At 39.1% G+C, this 21,632-nt stretch overlaps 2 protein-coding genes across 3 annotated transcripts in view; both read right to left on the bottom strand.

Moving 5' to 3' along the window:
- Positions 1-984: 984 nt before the first annotated feature.
- Positions 985-9,153, bottom strand: rpia (ribose 5-phosphate isomerase A (ribose 5-phosphate epimerase)). Of its 2 annotated transcripts, XM_085342701.1 has the most exons (10): positions 9,084-9,153; positions 8,915-8,987; positions 7,966-8,026; positions 7,698-7,753; positions 7,521-7,580; positions 7,220-7,284; positions 7,071-7,139; positions 4,273-4,414; positions 2,905-3,004; positions 985-2,810 (listed from the first exon to the last, which is right to left on the bottom strand). In XM_085342701.1, exons 1-10 carry the CDS (start codon positions 9,095-9,097, stop codon positions 2,713-2,715), a joined length of 738 nt encoding a protein of 245 aa, XP_085198827.1. In that variant the 5' UTR covers positions 9,098-9,153; the 3' UTR covers positions 985-2,712. The 2 variants fall into 2 exon arrangements, with proteins under 2 accessions (XP_085198827.1, XP_085198826.1); XM_085342700.1 differs by having other exon boundaries at positions 8,915-9,153.
- Positions 9,154-20,908: 11,755 nt separating this feature from the next.
- slc4a11 (solute carrier family 4 member 11) overlaps positions 20,909-21,632 on the bottom strand; it is a 69,325-nt gene continuing 68,601 nt past the window's right edge. The window contains exon 20 of the mRNA XM_085342511.1: positions 20,909-20,975. Coding sequence (XP_085198637.1) covers positions 20,909-20,975 — 67 coding nt within the window. The remainder of the gene's footprint in view (positions 20,976-21,632) is intronic.

Genomic DNA, 21,632 nt, shown 5'->3' with positions numbered 1-21,632 from the left:
TACCTTAAGTACACCAAGCAGATTGAATATCTAGCGCCTCCCTGTGGTCAAAAAGGAGGGTGGTACTTTCCTGCATTCTGCACAAACTCGAGCACAGCTTGTTATATTCATTCCCGTGTGCCTAGTGACTAAACTGCTCCACCGAGGACACCATCTCCTCTTCTCTTTACTGAAGCCTGCACACCTGGAAAACACCACTCTGAGCACTTTGCTGTTCACGCTGATGACTGACACATGACCACCAACCACACTATGAAGTTTGCGGACAATGCAACAGCAGTGGGCCTCATCAGGGATGACCACCTGGCTTACAGAGAGGTGGTGTAACAGTTGGTGTGGAGTCAACAACCTGATCCTGAACGTCGGACTTTGAACATGGTGTCACTGGTCAAGAGGGCACAACATTAGGTTGCACTTCCTGCGCAGGATGACGAGAGCCCCCCTAGTCCCACCCATCCTCACTACATTCTAGAGCGGTACCATAGAGGGCATTTTGACCAGCTGCATCTATGTGTGGAGTGGCTGCTGCAGTACCTCTGATTGGAAGACTGAAGAGAGGCGAGGATGGTGGAAGAAAATCACTGAGGCTCGCCTTCCCTCCATTTAAGACACTGCACCCAAGCGCTGCTTGTTTCTAGGCACAGACATCATCACTGCATCCTCATCCCTCTTTCATGCTCTGTTGTCCCAACCCTCGCATGTTACAGGATTTCTGCTGCTATACAATTTTATATTTCACAATATTTCACCAACTGTAATGAAATTTTGTTCCTTGTATACCTGTTGTACAGTGACTGACAAGGTCAAAGTCAAATAATGTTCAGAAATCACACATTGGTACGGATATCATCTTAATATTTTAACTATTATTCAATTTGCTATTTTGTTAATAGCTTTAAATAAAGGGAAATAAGTGTCAACAAGTATGCTCACACTAAATCACAAAAAAATAAAACAAGACATTGAGTTATAATTTTGGTCCTGTATTGACAAAGAAATTGGAACCTTTGCAGCAAAAATAATAATAATCACAGTCAACTGGTAAAGAAAAGAATGGAGAAAAATACCATGCTGGTGCAAAAATATTCCAAACACATTCCCAGATCGCTTAACCTTTCATCTCCAGGCCACTTGAATTTGATTTATGAGACTGGAATAACATTAGAACAGGATCCGAGTGTGTGCACTTCACAGTGTTTGTTTTTTTTTTAAACATATTTGCCAACTGACTGCATTTGCATGACTTGATCTTGAATTTCGCAGCTCTGCCCATGTCCAGAGTCTCTCAGAGTTTTACATTGAAACAAACACATTCACAAAAATAAAACCACAGTGTAAGGCATAGTAAAGTCGAAGGAACGGCTGAATTTGAAAACCATAAGAACAACATGTGATGGCTGATGCAGGCAGAGACAGTAACTTGGCCACAAAATAACATAAGGGATCATTTCTTCAAGGGACAGACTCCATGCTATAAACTGAACTACGAAGATGCAGTTTCACCAACACTGACAACGCTTTTGTCTTAAACTAACATATTTTAAAGGCATTCAACTATGAAAATGTATTAACTTTTGCTACTTGAATCATAAAGAACATTCTATTACTTTGGTATTACAAGACACAAAATGTACTCATGGTTCTAGTGAAACTTACATAATCTACAGCACGCCAAAGTTAAATAGCATGGCTGTCTACCATCATTACCTACTTCAAGTTATGTTAGTGGGAGGCGTTCAGTGTCCAGATGACTCGTGTAAAGGATAAGTAACGGTCATGCAGGTGACATACAGGCACAAAAAGAACAGAGACAGAGGAAGGAGATGTGTACGTGCATTAGTTTTGCTTTTTTCCTGGACAAACAGCGAGGCTGAGGACTTTAACCTTCAATGATTAGTCTAACTTTACAGGAGCAGTTGTGAAACCTCAGAGGAAACCACATATATTTCCCCAGTCTGTCCTCATTCAGGACTGTTTTGTCATGTTAGGCTTCTTCAACAAGGAAACTTGCATTACACTCCACCTTTATATTGTGCATCTTTGTAACACATTACCAGAGGCTTCATAGCTGCACTAGATCATTTTATGCCTCTTGCTGCTTAAATTGAGATATTCATTAGTAGTTCTTGCCATCCCTCCAAAAGCAGGGAGACTAGTGCTGACTGCTTACAGGGTTTTTTTTGGTTTTGTCGGCCTAGCAGATGTTTTGACATATAATTATGATATTTATTTATTTTATTATTATTATTATTATTTTATTTTTTTAAATGTGCCTTTAAAAAGGTCTTCTTTTTTTAAATCTCAAGGCACTCCTTAATCTGGCTGTGCAGCACTGCAGTGGTTCACCTTAATACTTGAGAACCACAACTCTGCAGAGACTCTGTCAAACCTGCTAACTGCAGAAGAGCCAAAATTCCCAGTGTGACCGGGAAGACAAACTGGGGACATTACAGGCTAAGAAAGAAGATGCGACGCACTTGATTTTACTCATCAGGCACTTTAAAACTCTGAAGCACCACCAGCAGGATGAGAAAACCAAGTGATCTTCAGTGAGATCCTAGTGAGATGTGTGAAAACTGCCTTGCTTTGCAGGAGGTGCAGCTCAACCCAAACAGTAGGGCACCTGGAGGAAATCAAGACTATGGCACTTGTGGGAGCGGTGAGGTCATTCGGAAAGATGAGCAGAGAGAGATTGTGTTGATGGTGGAAAACTCAGTTGACCGCAGGATCTCGAACCTGCATGCTTCCGTCCTCCATGCCAAAGTAGGCCCTTTCGGCCATCCCTACGAAGAGCCCGGTCTCTACCACACCTGTAAGCACACAGAGACAGGCTGAGCACTCTGAACACTGATGGATGGACCAATATACTTACAACAACAATGAGACACGCCCCAAGCTCCTCACCCGGGATCATCTTGATTGCAGTGTTCACTTCCTTCCAGTTCTGAGCATGCTCAAACTTCCAGTCCAGGATGAAGTTGCTATTATCAGTGACCACGGGACCCTGAAAGCCACAAATACATAACCCAGTCACTCCAGCAAAGTACGGGAACACACGCAAAGCTTGTTATCTCAGGCGCTGGAAATATAATTGTTCTCCTTAGCAGTTTACAAAACGCGAGTGTGGTCTGCCACATGTAATTACTAAGTGATCGTGCGCGATTATAAAGGAAGTTTTAATTAAATAACAGCATGTCTGATCGTCAAGGATCTGTGAGTAAACAAACTGTCCCACTCATTAGCACTCAAAACAGTTTCCAGGCTCAACAGCATAAAAAAGGAAAAACAAAAAAAAGAGCAATGAAAACATTAAGAGCTGGAATAATAAACAGAGGCTCCCGTCTCTCGCTGGATGTTGTTCATTTGAAAGAACAGAGTAGGAGGCAAATCATTAAAGTCTGCAGAGTGTTAATGAGGCAGTTACGGCGCCTGTGTAGGCGGCTTTGCCCTCCGCTTTCAGTGTAAACTTTCCTCAGTTTCACACAGTTGTCACAAGCCTCTAACGAAGCCGACTCACGAGGCCACGCAGTTAGTTAATTGCACTGGATTGACACTACAGGCACTGCAGCCAATGAGCTGGTCCACAGCAGCACTAAGTCTTCCTCAAAGTTACTCAAAAACCGTTTAACTATGTGCTCCTCGCTTCACCAAGTTCAGTAAACGACATATAGAAAAATGTAAAGTCCCGGTTATTGTTTGTGGGTTCAACTCCTTCATGTGAAGCCCAGTGTAATGCTTCACTGTCACTGATGAGGCAGTATCACCATCCATCATCACATCCTTCAATTTGGACACACTTAAAGATAAAAATACTAGTAGGTAGGATAAGTGAAATGAGATGATCAGAGGGTAAAATCACCTTTTACACTGAGGCCAGCTACACAGGCAACATCAGGCTGATATACACGGCAGCATTTTTGATTCTGTTTTATGGGAAGGGTTAAAATGTTGCTAATAAAAGTAGAAAATGGGGCTCAGTGACTGCGGTGTAGCACCTATGGAAGTCTGGTCGGGACAAACAACAGGCACAAGTCCCCAGAAGCAAACAAAGGCTATTAACCAATATGCTGCCACTGAAATGTCTCTTTTATGCACAGCCTATGGCTAAATTTAAACTTAAATTCTTTTTTAACTGTTGATTAACGCTAAAAGTTCAATGGTAAGTTTGAGAACCACTGAATGAAAATCCAGGAGGAAAATCAAAGCAAAGCTGTGAGCAATGAAACAGAGGTGCAGCTGAGATGTCACAGATGTTAGAGTCAGTCCACTTACTGCTTTGCTGACAGCCATTCTTAAGTTAGCCTCGCCTCCAAAACGCTTGGCTATTGTTCTGGAGACGGGAACATGCGCCATGGGGATAACCTCAACGGGAACTCCTTTCTTCCACTGTTGGCCCAGAGCTTTGGAGTCCTTCCTGGAGTTGTGGAGAAAGGGAACGAATCAAATCTGGACGAATGATCCTCACATAGATACAGATCAGTCTAAAACCTGTTTTTATTTTAGTAAAAGAAAATGAATACAAATATTTAATACTTAAAGTGTCTTATTTTGTACCCGATGTGGCTGTGATAGCTGATGTGGCAGCAGCGAGTGTCAGTTTACTTAGAATGAAAGGACACATTTCCATCACTGGTTCAAAGCTGTGGTAAAACTGGTGCTGTCTTGGAATTACAAGCACTCGTACACGGTAACGCTACAAACACACTTTCCTATCATATTGAACCGTCTGCCAAAACATAACGATTAATGACACCTCAACAGATCTCTGAATTCTACGATATTTTAATAAACAGTAGGATTACATGGTTCCTGAGGCCAAAGTCACCTGGATTTAAACTTGTCCAAAGATTTTTAATAGATTCAAGTTAAATTTGCAAACATGGGTTTCCACACCACTCACCTGCCTGGCAGGGTGGCCAGACCCCATCACCCTAAAAAGCCCAAGTGTGCACCTTTAATTATACCCAGATAGTCAAGATCTTCATATGAATAATTTTTCATGTCCTGTACATCCTAAAGGTCGGGTCAGGTTTATATGGTGGATGTTTGGAATCATGCACAGGTTAAGTCCAGTGCAGTTCATTTTTTCTGTTGTAACAGAGTAATTTAATCAACCCTGGTTTTAAAAAAAGTACACTGCTGAGCAATGTTCCCTCTAATTTTTCATGTGTCTGAGCGAACACACAAACTCCCTGAGCGGTCCCTTGGACCCCTGTGAGCAACAGCAGACGTGTGCACTGTGGTCACGCCAGCATCGAATCCATCCAAGTTACACGGTTTATTAAAATAATCAAATTACAGCATTTACATTTATGTTAGACTACTTTATCCCACTTACAATGAAAATAAAAATCTTGTTCATGATCTGTGTAGTATGTTAACACTATTAGATAGATAGATATATCTATATCTATCTATATCAAACTGACTTGTATTACGAGTCTGTGGTCTGGGAGAGAGTCTGTAAATCTCTCTCTGCAAAATGCAGTATATAATGACCAATGTTGGGCAATTAATTATGTAGTTACTTCTTCAAAAAAGTAACTGAGTTTTGCAAACAAAGTTTTTGCAGCTGTTTACCTAAAAATGCAGCCAAGGCGTTTTTTAAATAAACATTTCAAACGATTTACAGAACAATCAGCTGTTCTGCATCAAATTTGATGCCACACAAATTATTTGTGCCACTCCAAAAAATAATTTCTGTCCACTAAGAGATAAAGGAGAACAACAGCCTGATACCTGCAGGCCTGACAACAGGAGCTGTATCACTGCTGTAACATGTAACACTCAGCAGTCGCCTCATTGTTCTGACACACACAACAAAACTAGTGACTACACTACACACTAACTACACAAGATTTGCGCTAAATGTCGGAAATCTCTCACATCTCAAAACACACCATCACTCCTAAAACTTCCCCCTTCCTAAACAACTAAATGCAATGTTGCCATGTCATTTTTTGATTGGTCGACATGGTACATTTTTCCACCAATAGGAAAAGGTGGGGTTTTTTTGCTCATAGGCTTTCGAGCGTTTTCCTTATAAAACGCAGTTTTTAACCATTTCCTCCCGCAGTAAATAGAAACAACGATAGTATTCAGGAAGAAAACCAAACATTGCATATATATTTATCATAACTCTGGTTTTACGTGGCCGATCAACACAATTCAAAAACTGGTATAAAGTCCACACTTTTTCCCGTCAGTTGTTCCGTCCGTCCTGCTCACATCTCCAATGGTTGTACACGTTGTCATTAACGTGGCTTCACTCCACATCAGCCGCTTTGCTAACTAAAACACCGGTGTCGGCACATAAGGACGCTGTCATAGCCTGTCAACGACGCTGATTAGCTGCGTATATACGAATGTGAATCGCATCATTGGCTGGACTATGGGATAAGGTGGCATCTTCTAATCCCATACGGGAGCAGCCAGTCACTTATTGACTTACACTGCAAAACAGAGTTGTTAACGTATTAATTTTAATTTCAATTAAGCGTAGATTTTTTTTTTCTGTGCACAACGCAGATTTTCTGTGCACAAAGAGCGTGCCAGCAGTGCGCAATTGCGCATGCGTGCAGCTTAGAGGGAACATTGCTGCTGAACTACCCGCTTTCATTTCCTTATATTTTGCTAAGAAAATGGAAACATACAACATTCAAAACAGCATGTCAACACAGCCTTAACTCTTAGGCAAGATAGGCCATGTTTAAAAGCTCAATGGTTATCACTTGGATGGTACAAACATCATCACCGATTCAGCTAAAGAAACAGGAATAAAGTGTCTAAAGATACCATTTAAAATAGATTCTTTGCCAAGTTGCCTGTTATGCGTAGAGAACTCTGATTCATCTCATAAGCAAATATATAAAATATGAATCACTAAAGTTTGACTATTTTTCCTAGTTATAGTTGTCTAATATATAAAGCTATTACAGTCTTTACATGTGCTTAGAAACAAGCAACAACTCCAGTGCACACGTGGAAATCTGTGTTCTGCTACTTCACACTACACCTCTGAATGACCACACTTTCTCTAACATCTGACATTTAGGTTCACTGATACACACCTGTAATCGGCAATTACAACAAAATGTTTAGCACAGCCGGCTACAATCTTCTCCTGAGTCAGGCAGCCACTGGTGAAGAAGAAGAAGAGGATGAATGAGAGAAAACACGACAGATGCTGCTTGCAATCAGACATCTGTACTGTACTCACCCTCCACCTTTTATCAGCGTGAGGTCTTTGTCCACTTCATCTGCTCCGTCAATTGCCACGTCCAGCTGCAAAAGCAAAGGCGGTGATTTTTTATGCAAGCAGACCACTGAGCACAGATACCGGTATATACAAAAGAAACTCCTGAACCATTCCCTAAATGTAGAAAATGCTATAGTCAGCTCTCCCAATCATGTTTTATTTATTTGGTTGGGCTTTGCCCTCTTTTTATTTTTATTGATAGTAAGTAGAGATAGACAGGAAATCAGGGCTTTCAGATTGATTTCCAATGAGCTCATCATACCTCGGGGTGCCTGTCCAGATCTGACAGAGTGAGGCCATGCTGTAGAATCAGCTGACGAGCCTGTGGGACAAAAAACAAAAGAAAAGCACAGAGGAAAGAAAAACACAGTTTTAAGTAAGGGGAAATGATGTTTCAAAGCCATATTGCTCCACACTGTTGTGAAATATGCAAACCAACCTGGAAGGAGGTGGGAACACAAACAATATTGAGTTTCTCCTGACGCACTCTCTCAGCTAGAAGAGAGAGGGATAAAACACAAGGGCCATTAGTGCTTCTATTTTATGAATTCTAATAAAGACCCAAATGGTGCTGCATTTAGGAATTTGCTTGTGTTGTTAAGACAGAAAAAAAACTGTGCTCTGTGTCACAACTGGAGCAGAGCTTCAAATCTTCCTGTAGAGCTCAAAGTTGGTGTATTATCTTCTGACGTACAGGTTTCCCTCACCTAATCTATCCACAGCGTAGACGATAGTTGACCCGCTGCCCACACCAACAACCTGATTATTCTAGAAAAACACAAATAAAGTCAAACAAATGCAGTGAGGCTAAATATCCTGAGGATGTGTGGAGAAAAACAAACAACATCAAAAGATGCATAAGGGTTTAATTGACTGCAATCATAATAACAATGATCATATCATGAATCTACTTTGTTAGGACTGCTGAGTGTTTAATTCATGTATTGGCATACTAAAAATGACTAAAACACAAGATACCAAGATTTTAGGTTTCAGCAGGTAGAAAGCTCTCTCCTGTCTCATCTAAGCCCCTCCCACTAGAAGAGCCTGGACACGTGCTTCAGACCTGCTGGTTTGGGCTCTTCTGTTCAACCCAACGTGCAGACAGCTCACTTCTTAAGCAGACTTGTTTGCTCTGTATTGCTCAGCAGCGTTTTGCTTCATGAGATTGACTTTCTAAACCCTGAACACAGAGGCGATCGGAGGTGCAGGAGTGTACATACAAATCGTAATTGCACAACAGTAAAAGGTTATTATGGACGCCCCTCATCATCATCATCATCGGCCCAAATGGATACCGGAGAGACTTTAATGTGACATTTGGTGAGCGGTCATGCCGTGTTAAATCAGCAGTGTACGGCTCTGTCAAATACAGCGACCGCTTAGCTAGCGGCTTACTATGTGTTGCAACATGTAACATGCACTGCTTAATGCTAAGCAAAGTTAGCTAGCTAACTCAGCTAATTCGCTTCCAAACCGTGCAAGTTAGATAACGGTAACAAATCACTAAGCTGGTCTTCTAGCTGTATATTTAGCCAACTTTACTAGCACGCTGTTATCTAAACACGCAGATAAGACTATATACTGCTGTTTCAAATCCTGTTAATAGTAAGCGACAAACTAGCAGAGAGTGAACGGTAACAGAACCTGCTGTACCTGAATGTGGTTATCCACGGCGGCGTAAGCAGCTAGCTTCTTCGCCTCCTCTGCCATGTTAGCTGCAGACTGACTGAAAAGACACACGTGCTTATAGTTATTGGGAACCGCCAGCCTCCGGGATGCTAGATACACAAATCCAGCTGCGTGTTTCTTGAAGGAGACCCACCCCTGAAGTGTCATGACCCGGCCCACAAGACACGGAGACAGACAGGTCCACCAAAGACAGCGCCGCGGACAGCTTTCCCCTCAAACAACATAGATCTGCAGTATAAGTCATAAACCCCGCCTCCTCCGTGTTAGTGGATAAAATACAAATTTCTCCTCGAACTTTTGTTTAGCAAATATTCTTTCTTTGATTATCAATATTTATCATCATTTATATTCAAGGGGTCTCCTTTCCCATAAGTTTGATTCTAATTACTACTATAATGCTTTTAAATTGGGGTGCAACGTCATCATATCAGCTTTGACTGGCAGCTGCAATCACGGTGAAACTTGTGAAAACCTCTGTATATATATATATATATATATATATATATATATATATATATATATATATATATATATGTATATGTATATATATATATATATATATATATATATATATGTATATGTATATATATATATATACATATATATATGTATATGTATATATATATATATACATATATATATGTATATGTATATATATATACATATACATATATATATGTATATGTATATATATATATATACATATATATATGTATATGTATATATATATACATATACATATATATATGTATATGTATATATATATATATACATATATATATGTATATGTATATATATATATATACATATATATATGTATATGTATATATATATATATATGTATATGTATATATATATGTATACGTATATATATATATATACGTATATATATATATATATATATATATATATATATATATGTATATATATATATATATATATATATATATATATATATATATATATATATATATGTATATGTATATGTATATATATATATATATATATGTATATATGTACAGTGGGGCAAAAAAGTATTTAGTCAGCCACCGATTGTGCAAGTTCCCCCACCTAAAATGATGACAGAGGTCAGTAATTTGCACCAGAGGTACACTTCAACTGTGAGAGACAGAATGTGAAAACAAAATCCATGAATTCACATGGTAGGATTTGTAAAGAATTTATTCGTAAATCAGGGTGGAAAATAAGTATTTGGTCACCTCAAACAAGGAAAATCTCTGGCACTCACAGACCTGTAACGTCTTCTGTAAGAAGTTTTTCTGTCCCCCACTCGTTACCTGTATGAATGGCACCTGTTTGAACTCATCATCTGTATAAAAGACACCTGTCCACAGCCTCAAACAGTCAGACTCCAAATTCCGCCATGGCCAAGACCAAAGAGCTTTCGAAGGACACCAGGAAAAGTATTGTAGACCTGCACCAGACTGGGAAGAGTGAATCTACAATAGGCAAGCAGCTTGGTGTGAAAAAATCAACTGTGGGAGCAATCATCAGAAAATGGAAGACATACAAGACCACTGATAATCTCCTCGATCTGGGGCTCCACGCAAGATCTCATCCTGTGGGGTCAAAATGATCATGAGAACGGTGAGCAAAGATCCCAGAACCACACGGGGGGACCTGGTGAATGACCTGCAGAGAGCTGGGACCAAAGTAACAAAGGTCACCATCAGTAACACACTACAACGGCAGGGAATCAAATCCCGCAGTGCCAGACGTGTTCCGCTGCTGAAGCCAGTGCATGTCCAGGCCCGTCTGAAGTTTGCCAGAGAGCACATGGATGATACAGCAGAGGATTGGGAGAATGTCATGTGGTCAGATGAAACCAAAGTAGAACTTTTTGGTATAAACTCAACTCGTCGTGTTTGGAGGAAGAAGAATACTGAGTTGCATCCCAAGAACACCATACCTACTGTGAAGCATGGGGGTGGGAACATCATGCTATGGGGCTGTTTTTCTGCCAAGGGGACAGGACGACTGATCCGTGTTAAGGACAGAATGAATGGGGCCATGTATCGTGAGATTTTGAGCCAAAACCTCCTTCCATCAGTGAGAACTTTGAAGATGAAACGAGGCTGGGTCTTCCAACATGACAATGATCCAAAACACACCGCCCGGGCAACAAAGGAGTGGCTCCGTAAGAAGCATTTGAAAGTCCTGGAGTGGCCTAGCCAGTCTCCAGACCTCAACCCCATAGAAAATCTGTGGCGGGAGTTGAAAGTCCGTGTTGCTCGGCGACAGCCCCAAAACATCACTGCTCTCGAGAAGATCTGCATGGAGGAATGGGCCAAAATACCAGCTACTGTGTGTGCAAACCTGGTAAAGACCTATAGTAAACGTTTGACCTCTGTTATTGCCAACAAAGGTTATGTTACAAAGTATTGAGTTGTATTTTTGTTATTGACCAAATACTTATTTGCCACCCTGATTTACGAATAAATTCTTTACAAATCCTACCATGTGGATTCATGGATTTTTTTTTTCGCATTCTGTCTCTCACAGTTGAAGTGTACCTCTGGTGCAAATTACTGACCTGTGTCATCATTTTAGGTGGGGGAACTTGCACAATCGGTGGCTGACTAAATACTTTTTTGCCCCACTGTATATATATGTGTATATATATATATAATATACATGTATATTTACAGAGTTTGTTTCAAATATTCAGGTTAAAAAAACGAATCTGAATTCATGTTAATGGTCACAAAGTTATATGTGCAGCACTCTGGACAGCTTACATCCTTTAAGAGAAATAATTTGTAGCATTATTATTTGTTTTTCAGTACTCAGGCAGCAGCTTTAACATTGCTGTATGTCAGTGACCACAATGCAGGAGCAGACTGAACCAGGACTACAAACTAAAAACTGCATTTCGTTGCCCTGTACCTGTGACATGTGCAATGACAATAAAGTTGAATTCTATTCTATTCTAAACCTGCTCCATCTTCTCATCTCTGGAGATTTCCATTTACAAAGCACCAACAACTCAAAGGTAAATATTATATTGGAAAATCTGTTTATATATGTTGTTTATATAGTATGTATGGTATATAAGGCTTTGGCCTTTTTTAATAAGCAGCTCGTATGTCAGCAGAACTGTAGAACTGAAAGAATGCAAGAGTAGAACTCTGTGAGGACCAAGAAGGATCAGCTTTATTTCATATTTGAGAGATAAACTTTATATTTCAGTTTGTGATGATTCTGTTCTCTTCGTGATTACAGGAGCTCCCCTCAGACTCAGACCTCTGTACCACCCAGTGAAAGCAGACAGATATCCAACATGTTCATGTTAACTCCAGAATTAACTGATAAAAAAAAAAACAGTACAAAGGTTAAAGTACCACATGTGCTGTCAGTGAAAGCTGCAGCTGTTTTATTGATAAAGTTAAAGACAAAAAGTCAAAAGGATTAATCACCCATGTAACCGTGTGTGTCACTACATATCAGCAGTTTGGTGTTTCAGAAAGCTGCTGATCTGAGACCTGCAGAGGTTCTATTTTAAACACTGAATGCACTCAGACACAGGAAGAGCACATGAGATTTTCTCTGACACAATTAAATAAAACCTGATGACTAAAAACTAGTGATCTGGAATTCTTTCACTGTGTTTTTTTTGCCAATAGTGTGTTATTTACCACAAAATAATTCAGAGTCATTCATACCAGTGACCAGAGAGGATAATATAAATACACACCCAGCACGCCCCTGCGGGCGGTTTATCCTTCAAGCTCGGGTCCTCTACCAGAGGCCTGGGAGCTTGAGGGTCCTGCGCAGTATCTTAGCTGTTCCCAGGACTGCGCTCTTCTGGACAGAGATCTCCGATGTTATTCCCGGGATCTGCTGGAGCCACTCGCCTAGCTTGGGAGTCACCGCACCTAGTGCTCCGATTACCACGGGGACCACCGTTACCTTCACCCTCCACATCCTCTCGAGCTCTTCTCTGAGCCCTTGGTATTTCTCCAGCTTCTCGTGTTCCTTCTTCCTGATATATATATATATATATATATATATTTATTTATTTATTTCTACAAGACTGAATATAATATCTTTATGTAAGAGTTCAGTCCAAGTATTTATAACATTAAACAAACCAAAGGTCTCTTCTGGAGTGGGCCTACAGTGGAGTTCTGAAGATTTCTCTGTAAGGGAGCTGGTGGTGAAGATCATGAGGTCCTCCTTGATCCCTGCGATGAACTTCAGTTCTTCTGATGTTTCTGAAATGATGCCTCTCTCAGTGGGTCAACAGAACATCTGTTGACCCACTGAGGAACACGCTCTATAATGTTGCAAAAATCAGAGCAGTTATCAACTCAGTTGGATCATGACATTAGTTTCATGCATGTTTTGCCCAGAGACTTACCTAAACTTCAGTCTATTCTGGCCTTGCATACTTATTTCATTTGCCCATTTAATGGAGGTTTCAGCTCGGGTTCAACATATCAAAGCATTGAACCCAAATCAAAGGCGAAACAGAGGTTGTTGATTGTCTTGCTTCTACTTTTGTCAGGAAATGTGCAACCAAATCCTGGCCCTGAACTGCAATATTCCCAGACTCCTCCTGATTTTAAAATAATGTCTGGTGTCAAATATATTCATCTTAATGTGCGCAGCCTACTACCGAAGATGGACATGGTCAAAATTTGGGTTAAATCTACAGATGCAGATGTTGTTATAATTTCTGAAACTTGGTTAACTAAATCTATTACTAATGAAGACATTAACATATATGGGTACAATGTATATCGCACTGATAGGCCAAAAAAAGGAGGCGGTGTAGCTATTTATGTCAAATCAAGATTTAATGCTTCGATTGTTCTGTCCCAATCGATATGCAAACAAATGGAGTTTTTGGCCTTGAATGTAGATATTGCTAATACTTTTTCGATAACCATTGCTGGGTGTTACAGGCCCCCATCTGCTTCAAAAGAGGCATTATCTTCATTAAAGCACCTTTTGGCTAAACTAAATTATACCGAACTACTAATGGCTGGAGACTTGAACTGGGACTGGCTAAATGCAACTTCTGGTGAATTTAAAGAATTCTGCGATTCAATTAATCTTACCCAGCTAGTCTATCTTCCTACCAGGCCAAATCTTAAATGCCCTGAAAAGTCTACATTAATTGATTTGGTTTTAACAAATGTACCTCATAAATTCTCTTCACTTGGTGTTTTCTGTAATGACCTAAGTGATCACTGTGTTGTTGCTGTTTGCAGAAATGCTAAAATTCCAAAATGTAAGCCACGCATAGTGTGCAAAAGGAATCTTAAACAATTTAATGAACAGGCTTTTCATCATGATTTGTCATTAGTTAATTGGGAAAAAATCGGACTATTACCAGATGTAGAGCTAGCTTGGACATATTTTAAGGAAAGTTTTATGGGAATTGTTAATAAACATGCCCCCTTACGGAAAGTTAGAATTAAAGGTCGAGAAAATCCTTGGTTTTCGCAGACACTCGCAGATAGCATACACAAGCGTAATAGAGCATGGGACAAGGCGAGACAAACAGATACTTCCACTGATTGGTCTGTTTTCAAACAGCTTAGAAATAAATGTACTTCTCTTATTAAAAAGGCCAAATCTGAATACTTTTTGTCTGTCACCACTGAGAACCTCAATGATCCACAGAAATTTTGGAAAGTAATCAAGTCTTTTTCCGCCAATAAAATGACTCAAACCTTTCCTAAATCTGTTGTAAAAGATTCAGTCTCAATTAATGATAAAACTGAAATTTTGAATTGTTTTAATGAACACTTTCTATCAGTGGGTTCCTTGTTTGCTTCTGCAGAAACTTTTTTAACAAATACTTGCCCAGAACTCTCTATGTTTTCTGGAGACCGTTTTAACTTTGTACCTTTTAGTGTTTATGAAGTGCATAAAGCTTTAAAGGCTTTGGATCACAGAAAACCTCCTGGTCCAGACTTGATGGAACCTTATTTTTTGAAGTTGGCAGCTGATTTTATTGCAGAACCACTCTCAATTCTATTTAATTTTTCAATTAAAACCAAAGAAATTCCAGCGGTTTGGAAATCAGCTTTCGTTTTGCCTTTATTGAAAGGAGGTGATCCATCGGTGTTGACTAATTATAGGCCAATATCAAATTTGTGTGTTTTATCCAAAATCCTGGAATCTCTAGTTTGTGACCAGTTGAAAGAGTTTTTGTACTCTAATGATATTGTCTCCAAATTTCAGTCAGGCTTCAGGAAAAAACACAGTACTAACACTGCCACTATGAAAGTGATAAATGATATTATTGTGGCACTTGATAAGAAATTGTACTGTGCGTCACTCTTTATTGACCTCTCAAAAGCTTTTGACACTGTTGATCATGCAGTCCTAAAAAACAGACTGCTCAGCCTTGGATTGTCAGAACATGCATTAGCGTGGTTCTCAAATTATCTGAAAAATAGAACCCAGTGCATTAAACTTGAAGGTCTTTGTTCTAAATTTGTTGCTGTCCACAAGGGGGTGCCACAGGGCTCAGTTTTGGGTCCCCTTCTGTTCCTTTTATATATCAATGACTTGGGTCAAAATGTCTCAGACACAAATTTGCATTTTTATGCTGACGACACAGTTATTTACTGTTATGGATCATCTCTTGCTCAGGCCATTGAAACTTTACAGAAAGCCTTTGTTGCTTTCCAGCATTCACTTATTCAGCTAAAATTAGTTCTCAATGCTGACAAGACTAAGCTAATGTTGTTTTCCAAGTCAAAGAAGGTCCCGGAGCCTATTCCAGTGGTGTCCACCCTTGAAGGAAATGTCATAGAGATAGTTCATGAATATAAATACCTTGGTGTCTGGATTGATGACTCCTTCACCTTTAAACCACATATAGAGAGACTAGTAAAGAAACTGAGACTTAAACTTCGTTTTTTCTTCCGTAATAAACAGTGCTTTTCTTTTGCAGTAAAAAAACGTCTTGTCACTGCAACCTTTTTATCTGTGTTAGATTATGGTGACATTCTGTATATGAACGCTTCTTCATGTCTTCTAATGTTGGACACGATGTATCATGCTTCCTTGAGGTTTATTACCAATTGTAAATACCTGACCCATCACTGTGATTTGTACTTAAGAGTAAAATGGCCTTCTTTGGCCATTAGAAGACAGGGGCATTGGTACACTTTTATTTACAAAGCTATGCTTGGATTGCTGCCTCTTTATATTTGTACTTTGGTCACAAGGACAAATAGTGGTTCTTACTCCTTGCGCTCAAATGATCAGCTGCTGTTGTCTGTTCCCCTTGTCCGCACAGAGCTGGGTAAGAAAGCCTTTGTCCACTCTGCGCCTTTTTCATGGAACATGTTACAGAAAGACTGGAAACTAACTGAATTGTTGTCTTTAAATGTTTTTAAAACTAAACTCAAAGGCCTACAGGCTGCCTCAATAATGTGTAATTGTTTTGTGTAATTTTAACTTTGTTTGTTCGTATGTATTTGTCTTGAAATGTGCTGCCTCTTGGCCAGGACTCCCTTGAAAAAGAGGTCTTTGATCTCAACGGGACATTCCTGGTTAAATAAAGGTTAAATAAAAAATAAATAAAAAAAAAAAATTTCTCCAAACCTCTAGACCCAGGAAACCCAGCTTGGTCCTGATGGTCTCTCTCACCAGTTTCTCCCATGGTGGGTGTAGCTGGTAATAATTATGTGGACTCTATTATTAAATAAAAAGAACAAATTACAATACACTACTGAAACCTTCTGCTGCTGTTGTTACCAGGCTGTAGAGTGCTCTGAAGATTTAAACAGTTTTAGATCCATTACACTCAGTCTTCTGTTAAAATCTCAAAGGACAGCATTACATTTTTGATATTAACAGTAACTCTGGGTCTCTGTGGAGTATGCAGCTGATGTCATCTGTTAAAAAATGGATAACAAAAACTAAGGAATCATTCAAAAATACAGACTTTGCGGTCACGTCCAGCGGGTGTGTGGGTGGGAGCGTGACGCAGTCGCTCCACCTCAAGTCACTCCTCCGCACTCTGGCTCCAAAAGCGCAATATGGCAGCTTCCACGAGGGGAATATTTTGGCTTCATTTTTGCACCATGGGAGAAAGTGCTGTCGCGTCGTCCATCGTTTATACAGTCAGAGCTCCGCACCATGCAGCCCAGAGCGGCAGAGCGACTTAACTGATTTAACGCGACTCTGTCCGCGTACCTTTAATAACCCCACAGAGCTGATCACCTGCACTGCCAGGTTTCTTATGACTTAAGAGATCTGCGGTCATCTGCGCAGGTGCAGTGCAACAGAGACGATGTTATACTCTAAAAATTGATATTTTTTTCTGCCTATACATCAGTTCGAGATAAATATTTATTAAAACACGTAATTACTCATTCAGTAATTATGGTACCAATACACACAGGATCCCCTTTCAGTGAAGTTGGGAATATAAAAACAGTCCTGAAGGCGGCGCTGTAAATACATCTACTGGTTAAAGAGCGGTTGAAGCGTTTTATCCCCATGCGAGGATGAATGTCAGTAACATTGATAATAGCGCTTACACCGAGGTTTGTTTCAATGGAAGGATGATACTTAAAGCACCAACAATGCCTATTAATTCCCCACAGAGCAGGAAATTTATAGGTGAAATAACAGATAACTTAAAATTTTTGGAAACGTGTTAAGATACATAAAAATCTCTCTCTGTAATTTATAAATATAGGAGTGGGTTTTTATTTTTATTAAAACAAGATTGTGACAAAAAAAAAAAATAGAAACATAAGTAGAAATAGATGCATGTTTGCAGCATGGAGCTGTATTTCACACACGGTCCTACAGCTGCATTACTTGGCACAACCCAGAAGTTATTTTGAGTCGATTACCTTCTTACTTCCACAGCAGATTAGCATACTGAAAATACACTGCATTCTTTATGTAACCATGTGGCACATAATGTCTTGACCTTTTGTAATATCCTCTAAATGAACAAGGCTGCTGAGGGGAACGTTTTGTCCTGGTAGTGGCCGTAGATAAATGGTCAAGGTGGTCAATAACATTAGAAGGAACCTTTGTCTAAAGGGCACTAATATAAATATCAAACATTACGACAATCTGATCACCAATTCACAGTGAGCACAAGCACACACTTATTTACATCACTACTACTTTTTATTTGGCAAACAGCTTGAGATAATCTCTCTTTTTCAGCGTAGAGTGTGTGTGTGTAAAATGAGAAAAAATGGTTATCAAAACAGAATGTGTTGGTTTACTATTGTGTGTGTGTGTGTGTGTGTGTGTGTGTGTGTGTGTGTGTGTGTGTGTGTGTGTGTGTACACACACACACTATAGTAAACCAACACATTCTGTTTTGATAACCATTTTTTCTCATCTTACAGCTTACAAATATAGCTGATCTTTTTGACAAAATTACAGATTCTGTTTGACACCTAAATTAGTATGCTATATAAAAATCCACACATCATACATTCATGATTAGAAAAAGTAGGCTATATGAAATCAGAAAAGAGGGGTGGTTAACCTAAACAAAACATCACAGTACGCAATTTCAAACAAATCCAATTAGGAGGAAGGGGAAGTCAAGGTTTCACAAACTGAGTAGTATCTTTCATCCCAAATCCAATATCAAGTCCTCTGAGAGAAGTTTGCTGCTATTCCAAAATGATCAGTACAGTGAGGATATCAAGGAACAACAACAGTACTGTCACATAAGAAGAAGAATCAGTAAATCTCAGTCCAAAGTTAGAAACTAATACCTTGCGTTGGATTATAATGGATAGTTAATAAAAACTAAACTTTGCATTGCAAACTGTACATATTCCTTCATACCTCACAATCTCATCCTGCTTTCACCAGTGCTGTCTTAAGGCTTAGTCCAAGGATTATGCAAATGCTTGCAGGCTTTTATGCCTTGCTATCTCAGCATGAGACATCCATCTGCTTAAATTGGACATCTTTCTCACATCTGTAAGACAAAGTTGAACAGAAGTGCGGGAGCTGCCATTTGGATATTGGGAAAGCAACAAAATCTGCCACTGTGGATGCCTCTTTGACAGGCAAATATATATATATTTTTTATTTATTTTTTCCTCTTGATGTGTAACGTAATCAAATCAGCGCAGAGCAGCGTTTGTACCATGAGGATGGACTGAAAAGGTGCTGTTGTAAAAATACAGCTGGCCTGTCATTGCTTCAGTGATGGGTCCGCCTTTGCTGATTCACCCCAATATCACTGGTGAAGTTCTGCTTTATACACAGTATTGCTAAATATTGAGCATTGCATTCGTTTTAATGAGAAGTTACTGTTTGACTTGCTACTTTTTTTTCTCATGTAGGATACATGTCCATTGGCATCACATTGTATTAAAAACCCAGGTGACATGCTTTAAGCAAATCAGTGCTTAGAATCTTTTTTTTCTTTTTGAGCTGTAGATAACAATATTAATCTCTCCAGACACCTGGATTATTACATGACAACATCTGCAAGCACTGATCTAATCATAACATCTAAATAGAAAACGAGACTGGGTTATTCTAAAACTCATTTTTGAACACTTGATCACAGGAAAAAAAAAAGCATTTTGTTCAGTCCAAAGCTCTCAGATGCTTTGTTTTGTTTTTTTTTAACCTGACTTTACTAGCAATGCACCAGAACTGTGACATGGAACTGGAAGGGACTTTGATATGTAAACTGTGGGAGAGTCATATGTGAGACACACTCGGAATAAAACATTTGGTATCTGTGGGATGAAAAAGAGCAAAAAGAGAACAACAGGTCAGGGCAAACACACAAAATGATCATTCTCCACTTGACAAACGGTCATCATGATAAATAAATAATCCTAGATTTGAACAATAATAAGTTTTATATACTGCCATAATATATTCTAATATATTCATAATTTCATAAAGACTTTACTATATGATTTGGTTTGTGCTGTCTTTCTAAATAATTACACATAATATATACCCGTGGAATGTATTTTTTAAAATTCATCTGAGCACTTAAATTCCACCTTAAAAATTCGGTTTTCTAAGACCCGGCAGAAAGCTAGATGATGGCGCACACACGCACACACAGACGCACACGCACACACACCTTAATGAATACTAACGTTTTTGGAATGACTTAGAATCAAAACATGTAAGGACGCACGTGTCCTACATAGATAAAAGGGAGGATCACAGCTAAAAGGTGTAGGAATGTGAAGGTTTTAACACTGCACAATGATTAAGGTAAAGATTTTCTTTACAGTGGCCTAAACGCGGTATTACTTTCATGTAAGTGGTCCATGGAAAAGATTTTCAATACTTAACACAGTGTACAGATGGCAAACCTCCCTGTATGGCAGTGTAAAAACACAATGTGAGTGCAAAGTGTCAAAAATAGATAATGTTCATACTGACATTGTGCCATTACACCTTTCTAATTAATACGCAATTTCCACTGGCAGCAGTTTTATTACTTGAGCAGTATTAGTGAATACTTGAAGCAGTTGCCCACAGGTTAAAACACAGATGTACACACTGCAGTAGGATATTGTAAAGTGTTACCATAGAAAAGTAAAAGGTGTGAATGGAGAAGATGGAGGTATATGGCACTGAACAATCTGAGAGGGTCAAACAGAAGTGAAACAGGGAGTTCTGGATGGTCCCGTTTTATGTTTCATTTTTTTTCCTCCTTCCTTTTTTTCGGTAGAATTTCCCCTTCAGAGAGATGCTGTCCGTTTAATGTTTGGAAAATATTTCCCACGACTCTAGTCCCTCTTTACATGACTTGCCACTTTTCCAGTGTTTCACCTAAAAGAATGTTCTTATCGGATACAAAAATCAAAACAGTCGATATATATTTCCTTTTTGCTTTCCATACAGTTTTGCATTGAAAAATATGTTTTTGTTAATTTTCTTTTTTTTTTTTTTGTTTAAATTCCAGATGTCTTTATGTGGATCCAGAGCTTATTCCATCTGTAGCTACATGTGTTGGGCATCCATTATGTCCAAGTATTTGGCCTCAATGATATGAGGGAGCACGTTGTTCCTAAACACAGAGCAGAGATAATTCATGTCAGTTGGTGCTTGTTAGAGCAGAAAGAAAGCATAAGAAGAAAATAAACCCCAAAGCCTTTACAGTGTCTGATTTTACCAGATAAAACTGACCGCCTTCTTATCAGTGCTACCAGTGATCAAGAGCGCATTTCTACAGTGGCTAATTTACGAGCCCCCAAACTTTAAAAGATGCACTTTATGGTTTCAGGATATTATTATTTTATACACATTTACCTTCATGGTGATTAAGTGTCAACATTTGCACTATAAAATCAGACTGAAAAAAGAATGACTGAGAATTTTCCCCCTATATTTTTAACTCATTAATGTAACCTGATTTTTATTACAATCCAGTTGGAAAAACAAAGTTGGAGGGAACCAAAACAAACAAGTGAAAAGGGGAATATTGAATTAGCTCGCACCCAGTAACCTGAAGCACAACTTTGCTGAATATCAATGCTGTGTCGTGTCTCAAGCATATGTGTAATACTTCTTCGCCACACAAAAATGTACTAATGCAGGTCACCTCATGAAAAATGTATTTTTTCAGTGTATTTATCCACTGTGATCATCTAATAAATAATTGAAACTTTGTTTTTTAAATTCAGGTATTTCCAGTAGGCTTGTATGCTGTGCTTTAGTTCTGCAT

The sequence above is a fragment of the Diplotaxodon limnothrissa genome, linkage group LG19 (genome assembly GCF_057381915.1).
Source record: "Diplotaxodon limnothrissa isolate DT_005_m linkage group LG19, D_limnothrissa_male_GT1.1, whole genome shotgun sequence".
In the NCBI taxonomy this organism is placed as follows: domain Eukaryota; kingdom Metazoa; phylum Chordata; class Actinopteri; order Cichliformes; family Cichlidae; genus Diplotaxodon; species Diplotaxodon limnothrissa.
This window is presented reverse-complemented; position numbering and strand designations above follow the sequence as displayed.

What these genes read in the sequence shown, in the direction of transcription:
- rpia (XM_085342700.1), bottom strand. Translation starts at nt 9,097, where the DNA reads ATGACACTTCAGGGGTGGGTCTCCTTCAAGAAACACGCAGCTGGATTT. An exon ending in GTGTTCCCACCTCCTTCCAG is followed by an intron (nt 7,581 to 7,697) that starts GTTGGTTTGCAT and finishes TTTGTCCCACAG; the next exon opens with GCTCGTCAGCTGATTCTACA. An exon ending in TGCAATCAAGATGATCCCGG is followed by an intron (nt 2,811 to 2,904) that starts GTGAGGAGCTTG and finishes GTGTGCTTACAG; the next exon opens with GTGTGGTAGAGACCGGGCTC.